This window comes from Rissa tridactyla, chromosome 8 (genome assembly GCF_028500815.1).
Source record: "Rissa tridactyla isolate bRisTri1 chromosome 8, bRisTri1.patW.cur.20221130, whole genome shotgun sequence".
Classification (NCBI taxonomy): domain Eukaryota; kingdom Metazoa; phylum Chordata; class Aves; order Charadriiformes; family Laridae; genus Rissa; species Rissa tridactyla.
In genome coordinates, this window is record NC_071473.1 from 23812054 (window position 1) to 23832233 (window position 20180).

At 50.5% G+C, this 20180-nt stretch overlaps 1 protein-coding gene across 1 annotated transcript in view; it reads left to right on the forward strand.

The window, feature by feature from the left end:
• PRRX1 (paired related homeobox 1) overlaps positions 1-10221 on the forward strand; it is a 43453-nt gene extending 33232 nt beyond the window's left edge. The window contains exons 2-4 of the mRNA XM_054213258.1: positions 179-354; positions 1056-1237; positions 6848-10221. Of these exons, the coding sequence (XP_054069233.1) occupies positions 179-354; positions 1056-1237; positions 6848-6986 (497 nt within the window). The 3' untranslated portion in view covers positions 6987-10221. The remainder of the gene's footprint in view (positions 1-178; positions 355-1055; positions 1238-6847) is intronic.
• Positions 10222-20180: the final 9959 nt, after the last annotated feature.

The window sequence follows — 20180 nt, forward strand, 5'->3', positions numbered from 1 at the left end:
AAATAAATACCTGGTGTCAATGCGTTTTCCACCTCCTTTTTACGTGGGGACTAACGCAGTGTGGTTAAGGTGTGGTGTTGAAATTGCGCACGCCCCTTCCTAAGCCCTTTCCATCTTGAAACCGTTGAGGTTATTCACCCCATTTATAGCCTTTCACATCTCCAATTTTCTCTCCTAGATGACCAGCTGAACTCAGAAGAGAAGAAGAAAAGAAAGCAGAGAAGGAACAGAACTACCTTCAACAGCAGCCAGCTCCAGGCATTAGAGAGGGTCTTTGAGAGGACACACTACCCCGATGCCTTCGTACGGGAAGACCTTGCACGCAGAGTCAACCTCACTGAAGCTAGAGTTCAGGTAATCACTACAGCTTGTATCCAGACACACCTCACCTGAGGGGTGTCATCAGGCCATTCCAGTATGGCAGTAGAAATCCTTGAGGTCTGCATGGCACACTAGGGTCACCAAGCTTCTGAGTCATGCTGTGTTGCAGTCCCAAGTGTGCCATGCCTTAGGAGGACTGCCAGGCCTGATCCGCTACCATACTCTACTACCTGCCCAGTCAGATGTCTTCATATGATTCGTTCAAGGCCAAGATGTTGGATGTCCTGTGCTCAGGCTGCACACATTATCTTGAGCTTCTCAGCTCTTAGCTTGCAAGCCTGCACCTTCTGAAGGTCAAAGCAGACCATGGAACACGATGTGTTGTACAGCACTCGCTCCCAGGCCTTGCTGCCTACGGCACAGGACAGACCCGGTCCCACAGGGACCTTGCTGAGCCAGTTCCTCACATGAAGGTGTCATGGGCTGGGCTGGGCTGGCCACTAAACAACTGACAGATGCTCTCCAGGATGAGCTGGACACAACGGTCGGTTGGCATCTCATGGGCATCTTTACCAGGTCTTGTCATCAGAGTTTCCAGTGACAGGCATGCCAAAGCAGCCTGGTTTTACAGAGCCCTGTCTTGCCCAGCAGAGCAGAAGTGGTGTGGTGAAAGGGTGAGAGTCACAGCAGAGCTGGTTGTGATGGTTGGTGGGTGTCTGTGCTTCCCACCCCAGGTGTGGTTCCAAAACCGGAGAGCCAAGTTTCGCCGGAACGAGAGGGCAATGCTGGCCAGCAAGAATGCCTCTCTGCTGAAATCTTACTCAGGGGACGTGACCGCTGTGGAGCAGCCCATAGTACCTCGCCCAGCTCCGAGACCCACCGACTATCTCTCGTGGGGTACCGCCTCGCCTTACAGGTGAGTGAACAACCCCCCTGGGGCTGACCAGTTTCTGGCACAGTATAGAGCAATCTCAGAGTGGCCCTTAGACAGCTCTGATGGGGTGTTAATATTTGCATGGGACAGCTGGAGGATACAGCAGTTTAACCACCCCACTGGTTTTCCTTACCTGTCCCCATCCCACCCCATCTCACTGCCAGGCTTGCAAGGTGGGCTTGGTTCAGCATCACTGGGGCTTTCTGGCAGCTGGCTTCACGGGAGGTTGCGGATTCTTTTTTGGTGGTCTCTCTCCGCAATTCAGGAAGTTTCGAAAGAGGATCGGGTAGAAATACATGGAAGCAGAAGTGGTTGCACTTGCTTCCCTAGTGCATCCAGTTTAAAGCAAGAAACCTCTCCATGGGACACAGATCCAGGGAAGGTGATGGCAGAGCACCTGGGGAGGCTCAGCCACCACACGGTGGCCAGAAGAGGGAGTTCTGTGGCTGTCCAGTGGCAGAAGGGCTGGGAAATCACTCCATGCGTGTTGCTCCCAGTCCTCCCCTCTATGGTCAGCACTGAACTGGTGAGTAATTTCTTTCTAGTTGCTAGAGCACAAGGATGTGTGTGACCGAGCTGTGCCATTGTGCTGTGCTGTGCTGTGGTTGGCCCACAGTAGGGACCAGGTGTCTCTGGGTGGCAGACTGGTGTTCAGTGTCCGTCTCCTGTGGCCAGTGCTGCTTAAGGGGTGGCAGGAGAGAAGTGCAGATGTGGCAGCCCCAGTCTGCTCAAAGGATCTGGGATGTCCATGCGTGTCACAGGCTTCCCTGTGCCATCCACAACCCATCAGGAACCGGGTGTGGACACAAGATCCACAGGATGTGTTGGTTTGTGGGGAGCCAGCTGGCTTGTAGACAGTTAAAAATGAGGTAGGTGGGTGTTTTTTAGCACAGTGGCTTTATTGTTGTTCAGGACCTTGAAGCCTTTGGCTGGATTCCTTCCTGTTCATCTGTCTTGGTCACAACCAGCTTCCCACTGGCTTTTGGGAGCCACACCATGCCCAGGACCTCTCTTCTTTGGTCGCCTTCATCCCCTTCTTGTATCCCAAACAGTGTTTGCACAGTTAGGTCTGCAAAAACATGGCCTTCCTGATAGTTTGTCACTTGTTGGTGCCATGGGATCCTCTTCATCCACCCTGTAGTGCCAGAAGAACAAGTCATAAGTTCACCCACTCCAGGTACTGAAAAGGATGCTTTTGATGACCACCAGTTTGGTCTTTGAGGTGCCCCTTATCCCTTGGATTTTATCTGAGGACTGCTGTCTGGCAAAATCCCCCTTTTGGGGTTAAGGCATTCTCTCTGTGAAGTGCTCCTTGGTGTAGCATTCCAGGGAGGAGTCTGGGTAGTGGGTTCAGGGGAGAGACGCACAGGTCCTTCCCCACCCCGCTGAGACTGCTCTGGTCACAGTACCAGATCCCTACTGAATGCTTGTGGCTTATTTCTACCTCTCACACTTTTAAAAATAGATCGTCCCTCCCAAGATGTTGTTTACACGAGGGGCTTCATAACGGCTTCTAGGAGAAGACCCTGCAAAGGTAACTTCCAGGGGCGCACTGGGAAGGGATGTCTGGGGCCACCCTGGGCAACGAGAAGCCCAAGGCAACTGGGATGTGTGAACGAGGAGAGGAAGGGAGAAGGGAAAGCCTTAGGGATGGTTTTTCTCCCCCTGACGTCCAGACCTGGCTGTGCCTCCACGGTGCAAACACATCCTCACTATTTTGCTATCTTCCCCTTGTCTTAAGCCAAGACGTTTCAGCAAAGACATTTGCAGTGTACAGCTGTCCCCACTGGCTGACACGGCAAACCAGGACGGACTGTCACCCTCCCACTGCCCTGCAGAGGGGTAGGAGGCATTGGCAGAGGAGCAGAGCAGCTGGTTTCCACAGTGTGGGGCGGTCAGGACCCTCAGACACTTTATGCTCCCCAGGCTTTCTAATCCCGCCAGTCATCTCTTAGCCATCGCGTTCATCTTAATGGACGCCTGGGCCAGGTTGTCCCAGCCTCATTAAAGCTTGGAACTGAGTAGGGTTATTAAAATATTGGACGCTTGGTGAAAAACAGCCGTGCGGAGTGTTTGCGTGCCCCTCTGCCCCCTCCCCATCTCCCCGGTGCTGCCGTACCGGCCCCTGATGAACGGCGAGTCTGGGAGAGGGCTGAGAGCCGGGCTGAAAGCTGCGCGGCCGGCGCTGTTTTTACTCTTAGATCTGGGGGAAAGTTTTCAATCAGTGTGTTTATTCTCCAAATACATTCAGCCACAGGTCAGCCAAAGCTATTTGCGGATCTGTGTCACGTAGATAGCCAAGTAGATACTATTATTTTTTTGAAGTTGAAATGTTTGGCTTCGACATTTTTTAGCATAGGTTCCTAAGAAAACAAGACTAGCAGTCGCGCTGTCAGCCTGCACTTCCCACTCTAACAGCCTTTGACTCCGCAGGCCATTAAAAACCATATTTGAAAGAAGGATTTTAGGCCTCAGAAACATGATGTTCCTCTGTGTTTCGTGAAAGCAGCCAGCTGAGTAGGGGAAGGAGACTCTTTCTGCGCCTGAATGCAGCAGAGGGAGAGGGCAGCAAGGTGACTTCAACCCTTATTAGACCCTGGAGAGTCTCAGGAGCAACCCTCAAACTATACTGATGTTTGGAGACAGCCTTCTCGGACACTGCTCCTTGTAGAATAACTTGCTAAAAGAGAGCATTTCTGGAGATTTTTAGTTTAGCAGAGATTTCGCTGGGCAACAGTAATTTTCCCCGCACCTCTGGGGAGTTGAGGGTAAGAGGTTCCCTGGAGTTTTAGACCAGACTTGGGCAGCAGCTTGGATTTGAATGGGGACAGTTTACACCCAAGACTGAAAATTCCTGTTTTGTCTGATCTAGAGTATCCTTGAGGCTCTTCCCATTTTTTTCCAGCACAAAAGCATGGGGGACATGCGCCCTGTGGAAGTGGGTGGCAATGGGTGCTTAAGTAGCCATCGGCTGTACACCTTGTGAAACTGCAAGGTTCCTGCTGACTTAGAGGGGAGGAGAGGGTAAAATCACCAACCCAGCCACAGGGAGGGAGCTGAGGGGGTGCGCAGCCATCTGGGGAAGGCTCCAGGCATGCCGATCCATCACGTCCTGGACCCCAGTGAAATGCAGCTGATGCACCCTGGGTGGGGCAGAATTGAGCCTATATTTTGGTACGTGTATTTTAATGTTCCTCCTCCATGTCCTTCCAGTAGCTGTTACAGACTCTCAAAGTGTCCTGAATTTTTGGCATCCTGGGGAGTTTTCCGTGTGTAAGCTGTTGTGTTTCCACCAGTCCTGATGCAAAGATAACACTTCCTCTGTGAAGGTCTTTTTCCTCACTTTAAAGTGAGAAATAGGAGTCATTTGGCCAGGGATGGGACCTACCTGGTCTGGATCTCCTGGAGGCTGAGGATTCAGACAGCACTGTGTTGCATTTAAACTCCTGGCAGGCTAGTTCTGCCCTACGAAGTCGGAGATACCACCAGCGCTTGGGGACGAGGATGCCCATGGCCTGGATCTCTTTGTGCAGCAAACGCCCTCTTTCCTCAAGGGAGATTTTGCTGTTGCAAAGACTCTTCCAGTCATAGAATCATAGAATTGCCCAGGTTGGATGGGACCTTTCAGATCATCGAGTCCAACCATCAGCCTAACTCTGCCAAAACCCATCACTAAACCATGTCTCTAAGCACTACGTCTGCCCGGCTTTTAAATACCTCCAGGGACGGTGCCTCAACCACTTCCCTGGGCAGCCTGTTCCAATGTTTAATAACCCTTTTGGTGTAAAATTTTTTCCTAATATCCAGTCTAAACCTCCCCTGGCACAACTTGAGGCCATTTCCTCGTGTCCTATCGCTTGTTACTTGGGAGAAGAGACCGACCCCCACCTGTCTACATCCTCCTTTCAGCTTTCAAGTAGTTGTAGAGAGCGATAATGTCTCCCCCTCAGCCTCCTTTTCTCTAAGCTAAACAACCCCACCTCCCTCAGCCACTCCTCATAGGACTTATTCTCCAGACCCCTCACCAGCTCCATTGCCCTTCAGTTGTCGAGGTTAGCGCTGGAAGAAAATTAAAAAAAAAAAAAAGAAAAAGGGAAGGAACAAGCTATCTTCTTTCTTGGGCCAGGGATGGAGGAGAGCATTTCGCAGAGCCTCAGATGTGAGCCACCCAGGCAGGCGGTTGGAAAGGGTCAGCACCAGACCTGAGCTTGCCTCTAGCAGAGCATTTGTGGTCTCCTCCTGAACACGCTGACTGCCTTAAATGGGTGTCTCCAGTCACAGAATCACATGGAATGGCCGGGTTTGGAAGGGACCTCTGGAGATCATCCAGTCCAAGCCCCTGCCAGAGCAGGGTCACCCAGAGCAGGTGGCACAGGAACGCGTCCAGGCGGGGCTGGAATGTCTCCAGAGACGGAGACTCCACCACCTCTCTGGGCAGCCTGTGCCAGGGCTCTGCCACCCTCAAAGGAAAGAAGTTCCTCCTCATGTTTAGGTGGAACTTCCTATGGTCAAGTTTGTGCCTGTCACCCCTTGTCCTGTTGCCAGGCACCACTGAGAAGAGCCTGGCCCCATCCTCCTGACACCCACCCTTTCAGTATTGATAAGCATTGATAAGATCCCCCCTCAGTCGTCTTTTTTCCAGACTGAAGAGACCCAAATCCCTCAGCCTTTCTTCATGAGAGAGATGTTCCAGTCCCCTCATCATCTTGGTAGCCCTTTGCTGTCCCCTCTCCAGCAGTTAACCCTCTCCAGCAGTCCACTTGGTGTTTGTCAGCTGGTTTTGATCTGTGGACTCATGTATAGGAAATGCAACAGGTCGGATAGTTTGTTGGGTTTTGGGGCTGGGGGGGTGTTGCTTTTCACAGAAACCTGGGCACCACGGGTTAAATGAGTTTTCTAGCAGTCTGGAAAGCAGATCCGCAAATTTTTGGTAGGATAAGAAAGGACTCGGAGATCTTTGTTCAGCCTCCACTGCCAAAAGTAGTGTTTTTCATGAATAAAGTCGTGATTTGAAGGGAGAAAAAATGTTTTGGGTGGTTGTTTTTTTTTTTTTCTTCCCTCAGCCTTCAAGGCATGCTCTTTATGATCAGCTGAAGTTTTGAGGGGAAAAAATGTGGAAATCTTCATTCCAGAGGGCTGAAACCAAAAAGCATCACAATGGTTGAAATGGGTTTTTCCCAGAGTGTTTCTTTAATGTAACATATGTTTCAGAAGTGACGTGATTTCACAAGCAATAAAACCAGCAATTGCTCTCATCAAAAAGACATTGCTTCCAGTGGGAATACTTTTAAGGACAATGGTCTAACTGGCAGGCTGGGCACCCTGACCTCATTGTAAACCTTTTGGGTTAGAAAATAGGAAATGGAAATTTTCCTGTTGACTTCAGCTAGCTTTGGCGTTGGTTATCTCTGGGTAAGTGAACGGCAGCAGCGAGATTTACTTTTTTTAAATAAGTAGTGATAATTCCCTGCTCGTATAAGAAATACATCCCGCAGGAATGGAAACCCCGGGGTTTAACCGCGCTGCAGTGCATGTTCGCTCTCTGCGTGATGTAAGACCGTGTCTGACGTGATGTTTCTCTCCATCCCACAGCGCCATGGCCACCTACTCTGCCACATGTACCAACGCCAGCCCGGCACAGGGCATGAATATGGCCAACAGTATTGCCAACCTGAGACTGAAGGCAAAGGAATATAGTTTACAGAGGAATCAAGTGCCCACAGTCAATTAACGACTGGAGGCAGCTGCCTTGGAGAAGGAGAAAATACAACAGCACCCGTCCTGCTTTGCAACTTGTTTGTGCTGAAAGATAAAAAAAAAAAAACAAAAAAACAAAAAAAAAACACAAAAAAGAAAAAAAGAAGAAAAAAAAGCCAACCCTAACCCAGAATTGAACATGGGGACCAAACTGGGAGCAAACTGAACCGCTCATGAGTGACAAGGTTCCTCCTTCCTTTTGGGATAATGCCACCATTATTTTTTTTCTTGTTATTGTCAGGTTTATTGCTTCTGCTCAGTATACTACGAGCTTCTTCAGTAAAGGACAGTCTCACCCTTGTTGGTTTCCATTTTTGTATGGGACTGCGAAAAGAAACCTCTGCCCATCTCAGCCTGTGGATGCGTCCCACCCATCATCATGCTGAGATGCAAAGCTTGCTCCTCTCCCCCCCTGCCCCAGCTCACCCTAGAAGAAGAAGTTGTTTGGTCACCGCTTTCCCTTGTATCTGCCTGACCCTTCATCCCTCCAATCCCTTGTGCCACAGAGGCAGCACCATTACCGTTCGTCTGGGAGAAGCTTGTTAGTCCAACGCCATGGGATCATCCTACACGGGTTGCCTGGACCAGTCCAAGACATGAGGAAGACCTCCTCGGGCTTCTCATTGCTTTCTTGAGTATTCCCAGCACTGCCGCCATGAAAAGCCAAAGAAGAGAGAAAAGCCAACATGGGGGTGTGAGCGATGGAGGGGTTGTAGCGGGAGGGATCGCTCTGTAGTGCCAAGAATAGGACTGTTAGGACACTCCTTTCTATGCCTTACAGTTTGTGCCACAGGGAAAGGCGTTGTCCGGATGCATTTGTTTTATATATACTGTATATATTTATATATATAAGATATACATGCAAGCTTGGTTGGTGTTTTTTATTAAACAAAATAAAATCCATTGAAAATGTTTGGGATGTTTGTGCTGCATCCAGGTTCCTGGAGCCGGGCATTGAAATTCCAGCCGCAGCCTCTCTCACCCTTGTCAGAGCTCTTCCCGGTAGCCTCGGGCAGCGCTGGAAATGGCCAGCTCACGTCTTCCCGTGAGAAACCCTGAAGAAGTGAAGCTGGAGGGAGCCACACTCCTTTGCAGATATTTTCCCATGGGCGTTTGCAGCTTCATAGGGTAAGATGAGGATCTCCTCTCCCGTCAGGTGGGTTCATGTGGCTCTTGGGAAAGTACAAGGACATCCCCATGGAAAGTCTCTGCCAGCCCCTCCAAGGGTGGGTGATGTCTCAGCAGGGAGCATCCCACACGAAGACCGTATCTCCCCCCAGTTCCCATAATGCTGCCCAGTGAGGCTTGTCCTGTAGCCTTAACCATTCTCATTTGCTCTCCCTACCTGCTGTCCTCCCTCCTCTGGGATCTGGAGAGCTAATTAGGACCTAAGTTCCTTCTCTCCGTGAAGAGTAGAGGAGATGCAACCCAAAAGGGGTTTCTTCCATGCAAGCATCCTGAGGCAATGAGGATCTTTCATGTTGCCTACCGCTTTCAAACTTGAGAGGAGGAGGGGACCGTAAGGGAAGGAGAATGAAGCTCAGTCATGAGGGATACTTCTGGTAGAGTGGCTTAGGTCTCCATCTTGGTGTTTGCTGCAGGCATGCTGGCCATATATAGATGTCTGACAGTGGGCTTTGATAGTCTAAAACAGTATGTTGCGGGAGATGAGAAATAAATCTCTTTAAACCAAAGGTGAAAATTAAACGGGCAGAGGATGAATGGAAATCCAGCCAAAGTATTTGAGCTAACGCTGGGGAAAAAAGTCCCACATCCAAACTGGCGTCAGTTGTGCCCATGATTGTGTGTGTTGCTGCTGGAATTTTTTTTTTCTCCCTGTATGGATATTTTTGAGGGGAAAAAAAAGGGAATGTAATTATGACCAGGACAAAAACCTAAAAGTCGCAGATTACACTTGCAGACAGAACACCAGCAGGGGAAACAAGGCTGGACAAGCACTGCGTTTGAAGAAATCCGTGATGTTTTCTGTTTGATCCCTTTTTTTGGCCTTTCCTTCTCTAAACCGAAATATTTCTACTGTGAGCAGTGTCGTTCCAGCTCCTAGAGCCAAGTGATCACATTGGAAATCTCAGCCTTCACTTAGAAACTCACTCTTGGTTCCTGTGCCTATGCAAACAGAGAAGCTATTGAAGAACATATCCTGCACCATCAGAAAGAAAAAGGACTTGGTGCAATGTAACGTTACTCAGAGGCTGAACCGGTCCTTGAGTGCCTTAGCCTGGTGCTCCCCCCTCTAAAGTTAGGAAGGAGACAGTTCGGAGAGCATGAAGCTCCTGGTACCTGGTTTATCCATCTGTGGACCAAGATATCCATCCCTACCCCCACGCCGTGATGTTGACATGAAGGAGCTCACATAAATGCCTGTGCAAACCCTTGTTCACCCTTCTCACTTTATTTGTGCGAGGGACTGAATTGACTTGAATGGGGCTGCTCCCGCGGGAAGGTTGTATAAGCTTTTGCGCTTCCGATTTTAGTCGGGTCTTGCCTTGGGTTGGGCTACTCGGCTGGGGATGCCGTCACAGTTGGCCAGGCCGTTGTCAGTCCGGATGAGACCTTTACATCACCTTTGAGCTGGGCGACATCAAGATGTACACCAGAGCATCCGAGGCAATATTGCTTGGGTTACATGGGTTTGCTAAACAGAGTCCAGCTGGATGAATGGACAGGTTTTGTTCTTTGTTTCTTAATTGCTGATGGCCTCGGCCAAGAGACAATGTCTAGTTGTCTACCAAGACAAAGCAAAATTTTACAGTTGTGTACGTTTAATCTGTATTTTATTGAACCATGTAAATATATGGGCACATTAAGGGCCTTATCCCGAAAGCGTGGAGTTCTCCAGGGTTTTCGTAGACTTTCAGTCACAGCTCTCGGAAGTTGCCATGGTTACATCAGTTATCACTAAGTTTAGGTGCCATTCAGGGGAGAAAATGGTCTTGAGGCACATTCCTTTTGCCTGCTCTGTACAAACGCTGTTTTCTCAGCCCCTCTTCCCCCCACCCACCTTTTCTCGACACAGAAATAGGTGGCTGATTCCCTCTAAGTGGGATTTTTGAGCATGACAGGGATGGATGATGGATGAGGCTGGCGGAGCTTGACGCGTGAAGCCACAGGAGGGATTCCCAGCTGGAAATGTATCCTGTAAATTATCTCTTGCTTTGTGATGTAAAATGTACAGTGTTTGCACTAGAATAGAAATGATCATTTTCAATAAAAGGGGGAAAAGTCTCCTCAATCCTTTCTATAAGCTGCCACATAATGTGTCGCGTGCTGCTGCCCTACAGCGTTGGCTGGGGCTGGGAACACGCCAGAGCCTTGGCCGGGGCGATGGAGGGGCTGGGGCCAGCGGAGCAGGGCTCCAGGGGCTTATCCTGGGGACGCCGTGCAGCCGATGGGAGATGGGGACCCCTCTGCAACACGTGTGGTGTGGAAGCCATCCAGTGAGTCAGGCAGAGACGGACGCTGTGTCCGGAGCCCTGCCTGGACCACAGGATCCTTCTGGCAACGTAGGCAGCTGCAAACGAGTTCAGCAGGAGCAGAAGGCAGGAAGCATCCACAAAGACTTCTAAAAGTGATGGTTTTCAGGAAGAGGCAAAACACACCTGTGGCTTTGCCCCGGCTCCCTACACCCCACTGGGCTGGTGAGACACCAGTGTGGGGCTGAAAGTGGGGCATGAGGGGTGCAGGGGGGGCTCCCTTCAGAGAAGAGAGAGGAAGGAAGGGTGGGAATCCCTATGTGGGTGCTGGGGGTGGGGCAGAGGGGGGGGATGACCAACAGGGAGGGACAGGAGGAGGGAAAGCCACAAATTAGGAGAGGATGAGGGTTGAGTCCCACCACCTCTGCAGGGAGCAAAAAGGGATGGGCTCAGCAGGGAAAATGCTCCACTGCAAAGCAAAGGAGATGGTCAGAAGGAGCTGAGAGGTTAACGAGGGCTAATTAGGGCAGACTATTAAAGTAGGGGTGGGGAAAGCACCAAATTGGGTTGGAGCTGCTAGGTTGTGTGTCAGAGAGAAGGTCTGTGCTGGGAGCTGTTGGGCAGATTTGGGGGCTGGGGCTTTCTGTGACGGTTCTTCTTGGTCTCTAAGTGATTTGTTCAGACTTGAGTCAAATGTTGAGAATCTTGAGTGTGTTTGTGTCGGCCTCCTATTTCCCTGCTCCTCTGGCTTTTGACACTCCAAGGGCAGCGTGTGCCAGGTGTTTGGCATCTGAGCCCATGGAGAGACCCTGTTGGGGAAGAGGGGCATCTCTGCAAAGCCCTCAGCAGTAGTCAGCCAAGCTGCTTTCCTTGCAGAGCTGATTATTCACCCCTCTGAAGCTGAAATAATAATAATATCAGCCTCTTAGTTATTACATCGTGGTTGCCAAAAGATGTAGGCTTGCAAATAGCATAGCTTCCAAGTTGATTTTGTGACTGGAGTGGGTTGGACTGAGTTGAAACAAGCCTCAGATGTCCATCTGGACCTGCAGCCAGCTCATCTGAGCTCACTTTGGGCAGGTGTCCATCTCCCCACTTGGCACTGCTGTGCTGTGGCTCATCACCTGATGGTTGCCAGTCACCAAGGCCCTGGGAGTTATCACCCCATGGAGCTCCAGCTCCCAGTTTGGCCTCGATTTCCCAACAGAACCAATAAAAGCTATGTCAGAAGCAGCATGCAGCTGCCACTGTGCAGCGAGGTTTCTGCATGTTGCTTCTGCAGAACATCTGACCATAAGTTACACCTATATAGTATTCTCCGCCATGGGAGTAGGCACCTAGTTCACTTGGGCTTCATCTCTCTAGAATAGTCATATCTCCAGTTTACCACGTGCTGACAAGGCGTGACACTGCTTATCTTCATCACAACCTCTCTTTGGGATGAGGAGGAGCAGATCCAGCCCCGCTTACTCTGATGGTAACAGATGTTAGATTAGTTTTCAGCTGGAAGGTCTTCATGACAAATATGTGGATGCAGGGGCTAAAGATGGAGCTTCTTGATTGAGGTTTCCTTCCAGTGAGAACCCATCAGCTGTGGGAATGCTGAAAGAGAGACTCGCGTTAGGGTAAGCCCTTGGTCCTGTTCTGGGGGTGGTTTGCTTTCCACTCGGGGAGCCTGAACCCCCAGCAGCTGGAGTGATGCCGAAGGAGAGGTACTGGTCCCGAATTGCACCATGCTCCTGGAAACCTTCCTTCTCAGCAGCATGGCTGGTCCCTTCTGGGTCCAGCTCTCTGACCGGTGGCTGCTGCTGCTTCTTGCACCCACCTGGATGGGCTGTCCTGGAAAGCCAGGAGCTGAAGTCCTGCCAGCACTACTCCTATGGCCATGTCCAGCACAGAGCCTCTCCCAGGAGCCCACCTTGAGCAACATGTGTGCCTGGATTCCATCTTTCCCCAAACTTTGGCATGACTTCCAGCTTGTCCTTTGCAGTGTGCTGGAAGGATCCAGGGCTGCCAGGTGAAGCCATGGTGGCCCTTCACCCTCTTGGCTTTCTCTGCAGCACCCCTTGCTGCTTCCAGGAGTATTTCAAAGTGGTGCAGCTAATCCCTGCGGCTGTCTGCCAGGCTCCCCATCCATCCCAGAAAGACGCCTTGGCTGTTCCTATGGAGGGTTTTCTTCTTGATCCCAGTAAGGAAGGAGAGGCTGGTTGCGGCTCAGACATGACTGAGACTTGCAAAGCAGATGAAGCTGTGCCCAGCTGCCCTGGGCGCTTACAAAAAAAAAAAAAAAAATCCCTGCCCAAAATGTGACCCTAAACTCAAACGAGGGCTTCCTCACCCACAGAAAACCTGCATTGCCTAAACCCATCCCGCAGTAGGGTTGGATGGGGTGGAATGGTGGGACTGGGAGGCTGGAAGTGCAGAGGCGTCGGAGGGCTGCAAGAAGGGCGAGTGTAAACTTTCCAGCTTCAGAGAGGGTTGGAGCTGGCCTTGAGGTTTTGGGGAGTTTGTTGCTTTATCCAAGGCTGGCCCGCAGCCCTGTCCTCCCTCTCTGCCCCATGCTGGTGGGAAAGGGGAAGATGCTTAAAACATCAGTGAAATGAAGAGAAGTTGTGTTAGCTATGAAGCTCTGTGATTGTAGGAAAACAATAAATGTGCTGAATAGGTTTTTGGCCCATGCTGTCTGTCCAGGAGGCTGCTCAGCCCTTCATCCGCAGTTGTGCAAGCAACAGCTCTGGGGAGGAAGAGGAAGAAATTGGAGCCTGCGGCCAGGGCTGGGCACTCTGACACCAGGCCAGTGCTCCCTGGGCTCTCTGCCTTCTCTTGCTGGCAATTACTTAACAAAATGAGCATGTTATCCTAAATAATCTCCATCTGCACTTTAATTTGTAATCTCCATCTGCACTTTAATTTGTAAGCTCCATACACCTGAGGCTTTGGGGCAAAGCTTTTCAAAGGGGATTGAGTGACTTGGACCCCTGTAGTCCAAAAGTCACCCGTGGAAATGTCCCTATTGCTCTTAAAATGCATCTCTGGCTCCGAAACCATCGCAGTGCCTTGGGCAACTGCTGCTCCTTGCCCACATCGCCCTGTTTGTGGAAAGCCCCCAGGTGTCTCCGTGCCTGGGGGTTTGCTCGTGGGGGCTTTCCTGCTCATCCTTCCCTGCTTCTGCCCCCGCAGCAAGGTCCTGGGGGAGTGGAAGCAGCTGCCCAGTGGCTTGGTTGGGTCTCTGCAGCCTGGATTTGGGGCTTAGCACCAAAAGCTTCCCTTCCAGCCAAGCGGGCCTCAACTGGGCTATCGTGTGTGATTCTTCCTGCTCAACAAATGTGATGAAATCACATGAAACAACAAAATTCAGAAGAATAGAGGAGTGGGGGAAAACCCAGCTGCTTTCACAAGCCTGGAGCACCTGCGTGTCCTACCAGCAGGTGGTTAAGGGATGTGGTGTGCACCTGAGGCCATTCAGAAGTTAGGTCTTACCAAAAAAACCAAAAAGTCTCTGGGAGGGAAGGAAGGCCAGCAATCACTTTTTGGGGGCTGTTGGGGACCATAAGCTGTGCCCAAACCCTTTTTGCACAGCCTGTGGTGCCTGCTGTGGGGCAGGAGGGCATCGGTGGGGCTGCTGGGACCAGCGTGCCATCAGCAGGGGGGAGCCCTAGGCAAGGTTGTTGCATCATCTAAGAGCTAGGTGTTGATTTTTAAATGAAGTTGAAAAGTAAGGGATTGTCCTCTATCAAGGTGGGGCCAGGAGATGGCTGAACCTTGCCCTCTGCTCCCCTGTAGCATCCCAGCCCACGTGCTGGGGTTCTGGAGACAACATTGGGATGGGGCCCTGAGGTCTCCAGATGTGAGGATGAAGCCCAAATGACTCTAAGGCAGGGGGGGTTGACATCTCTGTGTCACTGCAGGGAGAGGCATGGCGGGAGTTAACAGCAGGCTGAAGGATGACAAACGGCAACCAGCATCTTACAATGTCTCGTCTTTTTTTTTTTCTTAATAACTTTTTTTTAAGATTAGAGTTACTCTTTCCAGCGCCTTGGCCAAATTCTGCGCTCTGTCTAGCTGGAGTCCCTCGGCAGCCTCGGACAGACGCTGTTTTCCTTTGCTTCCTGCCTCTGCCTGTCCGAGCGATGCCAGATGTTGTCTCAAAGCTGCTGTTTTCCAGCCCAGAGGTGGTTTCAGCACAGGGCCGGGTGGAGCCCTCCTTGCGAATGGGAGGTGCTAAATTTAGCCACGTTATAAACACATGTCAGGACACCACAAAGCACCCCATTTTGGGGGCTGGGCTGCCCTGGGGCTGGGCAGTGAGACCAGTCTCACTTGCCCAACAAGCAGCTGCGTGCGAAGGAGATGAGAGCTCCTACTTGGCCAACCCCAACGAACGGAGGAGGTGGTGAGCTTTCCCTGAGGTGAGCGTGGGATGTGTGGGTTTCCCATGGCTCCCTCCTCCCACCGTAGGGTTGCCATGGTGGGTGTTCTCAGCACAGCTTGTCCCTGCACAGGAAAGGTCACACTGTGCTTCTGAGGTGGGTCCTCATAACACTGCTGAGATAACATAGAATCATAGAATGTGTTGGGTTGGAAGGGACCTTTAACGGTCATCTAGTCCTAGCCCCCTGCAGTGAGCAGGGACATCTCCAACTAGATCAGGTTGCTCAGAGCCTCATCAGTGTCTCCAGGGATGGGGCCTCCACCACCTCTCTGGGCAACATGGTGGCTCTCCTTCCAGCAATTGTGCAGATTTGGGACTCGCCTGGTAAAACGTGGACTATGGACAAACTAGAGACGAAGGCAGGATTAATCTGATGGGATGTAGCTCTATGAAAGGCCCTCTGTGGTTAGTGGAAAAACAAACGCGTGTCCAGAGTGTGCTTCATCCCCTGCTATGGGGGGTGAAGACAACTAAGGGTGTCCTTCTCCACAGGAAAGCGAGCTCAGGTGAAGAGCCTGGGAAGTGCTGCTTGGGGTGGACCAGAAAGGTGTGCGTTTGACCAGGAGGAAAAACCAAGTCCATGCTGCAGTGGAAGGAGTTGACACCCACAGCAGGTGCTTTGCCTCAAAAAGCTTTGCCACAAAACTGCCCGTGTTTGTAGTGGTGCCGGTAGGAATGGTTTCTGGAGGAGTTGTGCTGGTGAGTCTTCAGTGGACGTGTGGGTCAAGCCAAGGCTTGTCATTCTGTAGAGCTGGGAACTGAGCTTCTTCCAAGCCAGCCCCATCATTTCCTCCCCTGCCTCAGCAATAAGACATGAGTCTTGTAGATATGGAACCCTCGGGGAATGGGGCTGTCTTGGAGGAGAGCTGACGAGGCATGGAGAGATAGCCGAGCTCTCTGCTCCTCTGGCTCGGGAGGGCTGGATGGGACAAGGAGCCAGGGAGCTCTGCCACACACCCTCTCTTGCTGTTGCCTCCTGTCAGAGAAGCAGCCCCTTGTGGGAAATTTCATCCCATCCTCAGAGGGGTGGGACAGCAGCACCTCCCTGGGCTGGCTGGGGGACAAATGGACCTTCTGGACCATGTTGGTCCCTTATCTGGGAGGCAAGTGCAGCTTTCCAGGCTGGCAGAAAATTTATTACCATGGCCGAAGGCTGTATCTAAAGCTAGTTGAAAAATGGAGTTTCGTTTCCTGCGGCAGCTTCCAAGATTTTGCATATTTGACTTCATCCCAAATCAGGCCGAGGAGTGGAAATCTCTAAAAATACTGTAAGGAAAATGCAAATATGCGCAGGCATGGCAGGAGTACTGACACGATAGATTTTTCCAGCCTTACTGGAGTGGAACATGTCGAGCCTTTGGAAAACAAACTCCAAGAAAACTGTTGCATTTCTGCAATGCCTGTCTTTGTGTTCCAAGTGAAATGTCCGAGCGGGATGCTTCGTGTCCTGAGCGTGGGAGGATGCACGCTGTTTTCTCTAGCATCTCTGCCTTGGGCTAGCTCTAGATGTCTCCTTCAACTGTGCAAGGAGCCCTCTGGTCAGCCCAGGTGGCTGGGTCTTGTCCATCATCTCTCCAATAATTGCATGTGCAGACTAAACCGCGTTGCAGGTTCAGAGGACAACCCGGGTGCCTGCTCCTTCCCCATCAGCCAGCTCATTTAAGGCTGTGTGGGGCCCCATGATGCCATCCAGGTTGAGACACTGGGCAGGAAGAGCAGAAGCCCGTGAGAATGAGCTGCCCGAGATCACAGGGAGCAGGGTTGGGATTCACAGTGATGCACTTATTGATTATTTTGGCAATGCCTGATACTTGAAATTTTTTTTCTGTTTGTCAAGGTGGGGTTTCACTGATGGAACGCAGATGTCTGAGAAGGTTTTTCAAAGGTAAATAAGGGGAATCTTCCAATAAAATGACTTGCCTGTTGCATGAGAAGAAAGATGAAGGTAGTAGAGGTGCTGAGCACATGCAGCAGTAACTCATCCCTAACACCAGGGCGACTTCCCCCTCCTCGGTTGACATCTGCGAGGCGGCAGCTGTGGCCACCCTCGCTTTACCAAGGAGAGCTTGCTGGCCAAATATGGCAGCTCTGAATAATAAATAATAATAATCTGTCTTTAATTTCCCCTCCCTCTTTTTGGTGATGAATGGCTCCCATTGCAGCGTGTGGAGGAGAAGCAGCTGTTGACGGGGAGCAGGGTGGCTTCTCCGGGGTTTATTGTTTTAATCATGGCTTGAGTGAAAGTGACAGCCCGAAGATGAAATATCTGTTGAAAGGAAATCATAATTCTGGGTGACTCCACTTAGCTCCATAACTATTAAGAACGTATTTTTGTTGGACACGGAGGAACGTGATTTCAACCAACTATGCGCTTAAACACCGCTTCTGTCTGTACTAGTGGTGTTGGGTTTGCGACATCTCTGGTGCCCTGGTTGGGAGATCTTAGGTCTACCTGGAGGCTCACATCAGAGCCTCTCCAGCCTCGGCAGGTCTGCTTTTTTGGTGGATCTGTGCTGCACTGAGGAATGGATGCCATGATGCTGAGCAGGGCATTAAAGATGGGAAAGACAGTGGGCACAGGGGATGCTCCCTGCTCGAGGGGAAGGACCCTCTCAGCAGGGGTTGAAGGATGCCATCAAAGGGAGAAATGTGACTTGCACCCATCTGGTGACCATCTTCATCAACAACCTCTTGCTCTGCCCAAGCTCTTATGTCCCTCTCTGGATGTCTGCAGCACTTGGCACAAATGGACCCTGGTCCCTCCCTGCTGCTGGCCCAGAGACAGCACCAAAAGGTGCACAGAGCACACTGTCGGGTCCTGATGGTGATAGTCTTGGTGTTGGGTGCTGTAAAGCTGTAGATGGATGGACGGTGAGGAAACCATCCTACAGCAAGCGTGATAATCCCACCACCCAGCCACCAGACTGGGACTTTTGCACACCCCCTCTCCATGGCACAGCCAGGGTTAAGTGGTGCATATTGCTGCAACGTGTTTAAACTGGCGCATCTTTCCTCCAAGCACCATAAATATGGGGGAGAATGGTTAAAAATAGCATCTTCCATGTTCATGAAAAAATGTTCTCATGTGCTCCGCTGGCTGCAGCCAATGTTATGAAACAAAATATTTCCCATCAACAGTCATTAGCCTTCGAGTCTGGGCTACGATACTGTTGATTACAATAAGAGCCGTTACCGAGAACGGAACAGGATTAGAATAGAAAAATCAGCAAAGGTATTATTTTCCCTAATTAAACAAACACATCATGAACCACTAAGGGTGCCAGGACATTTGCTCTCCGTCCGCTGGATGGGAGCCCTGGAAGCACCTTCACTGCTGTGGTCAATCTTCAGCCCTTCCTTTGAGGAGGTGGCTCTGCTGCATGTGTGTAACCTCAAGCTAATTGTGTTGCATGTGTTGTCTTTGTCGAAACCAGCAGGGAGAAGCATGTGCTCAATGGCAGTGGGAAGGTGCTCAAAAGGATGTGTTTGGAGACTTGTCCCTCAGTGACCTTGATGAAGGACACTGGCTGTTGTGGGCATCCCTTAGCCGTGCTCCTCGTGTTGCTGCATGGGGGACAGTTTGCAATGGAGTTGTGATGTTGCCTCCAACTTGGACGTCACAGCTGTGGTTGATACGCCTGTGGTTGCCCTCTGAAGGTCCAGGCTCTGCTCTCCCATCTGCCCACCCCATATGCCCTTTTTTTTTTTTCATCAAATCCTAATAGGTATCACAGCTCCACTGGGGCAACAAAAGGAAGAAGGGAAAAGAAAGACAAAGGGATGGAGAGGAGGTAGGTCCTTGGGAGAGATGGAGTGAGTGTGAGCAGGGCTTGGAGAGAGGGTCTGCTGTGTGTGTGTTGGGGCTGGACCCATGCAAGGGCTAGGGGACCCCATTGGAGAGAGCTGGGATGAGCCTTTCTGTTCCTGTGCCCGGCTGGTTCAATGGGGGCTTTTGTCCCAAATGGTCATTTTCTGGAAGGGAGGAAGGATGAGTTTGTGTTAGCGTGGCTGAAAAGCTTCTTTATCTCCATGCTTTTTGCTCACCTTTCCAGTTAAAAAAAAAAAAAAGGGTTGGAGGGACTTGTTTAAAAAAGAAAAAAAAAAATTGTTTTTCCTGGCCGAAAACTAGACTGAACAAACAAATCCAAAACCTTTCAAGAGAAGACTTAACATGTAAAAACCCCTCCAAAACTCTTATGTACTCAGACGTCACTGTTTTAATGAAATCTAACATTCATGGTTTATTTGACACTGGGTGACTCTGCCTGTGCTTGTTTTTCCTGGGATACCTTCAAGGTATGGGTCATTAACCAAACACTGCTTGAAGACGCTGGCCTGCTGGCTGGGATGGCAGCGCGGTCATCCGTGTCTCGTTATGAATGAGTAACGGGGACACGTACGCTTGGTGATTAATAGCAATTCCCACGTTAGCGGCAAAAGCAATGAGCTTTTTCAAAGCGTGGTGTGCCGCCTTGCGAACCCAGGGAGCGCCAGCTCCTTCTGGTGCCAGAGCCTGCTCAGAGCAGTTGATCAAAAACTAGCCAGCAAGAAAGGAGATTTTTAACATTTTGATGCCCTTTCATATTTTTTTTTTTGGTCATTCCTAGGAGATGTAAGTTGCTTTACTCTATCTCAACATCTCAGGGTTGGATGTATCCATCCAGATGTTTTAGGGATATCTCCGACCATAGAATGGGGTTCTTTCCTTCCAGCTGAGCTCTGGCAGCTTAGGGGAGGGTCTGGTTGAAGGATATTTGGATACATGGACAATTCTGCAATTAGTAAATGGTACCCTCAAGCCAGAGGGCTGCTGAACAGAGCAGCTGAAGCATGTCCTGGTCTCCTCTTGATGAGGCTGAGCAAGTCATGGTGCTGCCAGACACAGCTTCGTTACAGGAGATTGTGCCATTGTTTGCAGAAGTAAAGAACAAACTTGTTCTAATAACTGCCAGGAGTGAAGAAACATCTAAAGCTAGTATAGTTCTCATCAAACCTGACCTGCTTTATTTTGTCACCGTGAGAGCTGGAAAGCAAAGATGATGCAGCTCCCAGCACCATGGTCCTTCAGCTCAGCAGCTCCAATGCTCTGCTCTGGAACCTTCTTTCTCCCTCCAGCACCTGCTTCTTGCAAAACCGATCACTTGATTACAGTTATTTTAATAATATGAATCTTGCTGATAATGTATGTTTAGCCTGAGACCCAGGAGGGAACAATTTCAACCCAAAGAAATTTGCCTTGGGAAGCACATTGGCTGTTGGCACTCAAGGAAAAGCGATGCTCCAGAGATCATGTCCTGGCATG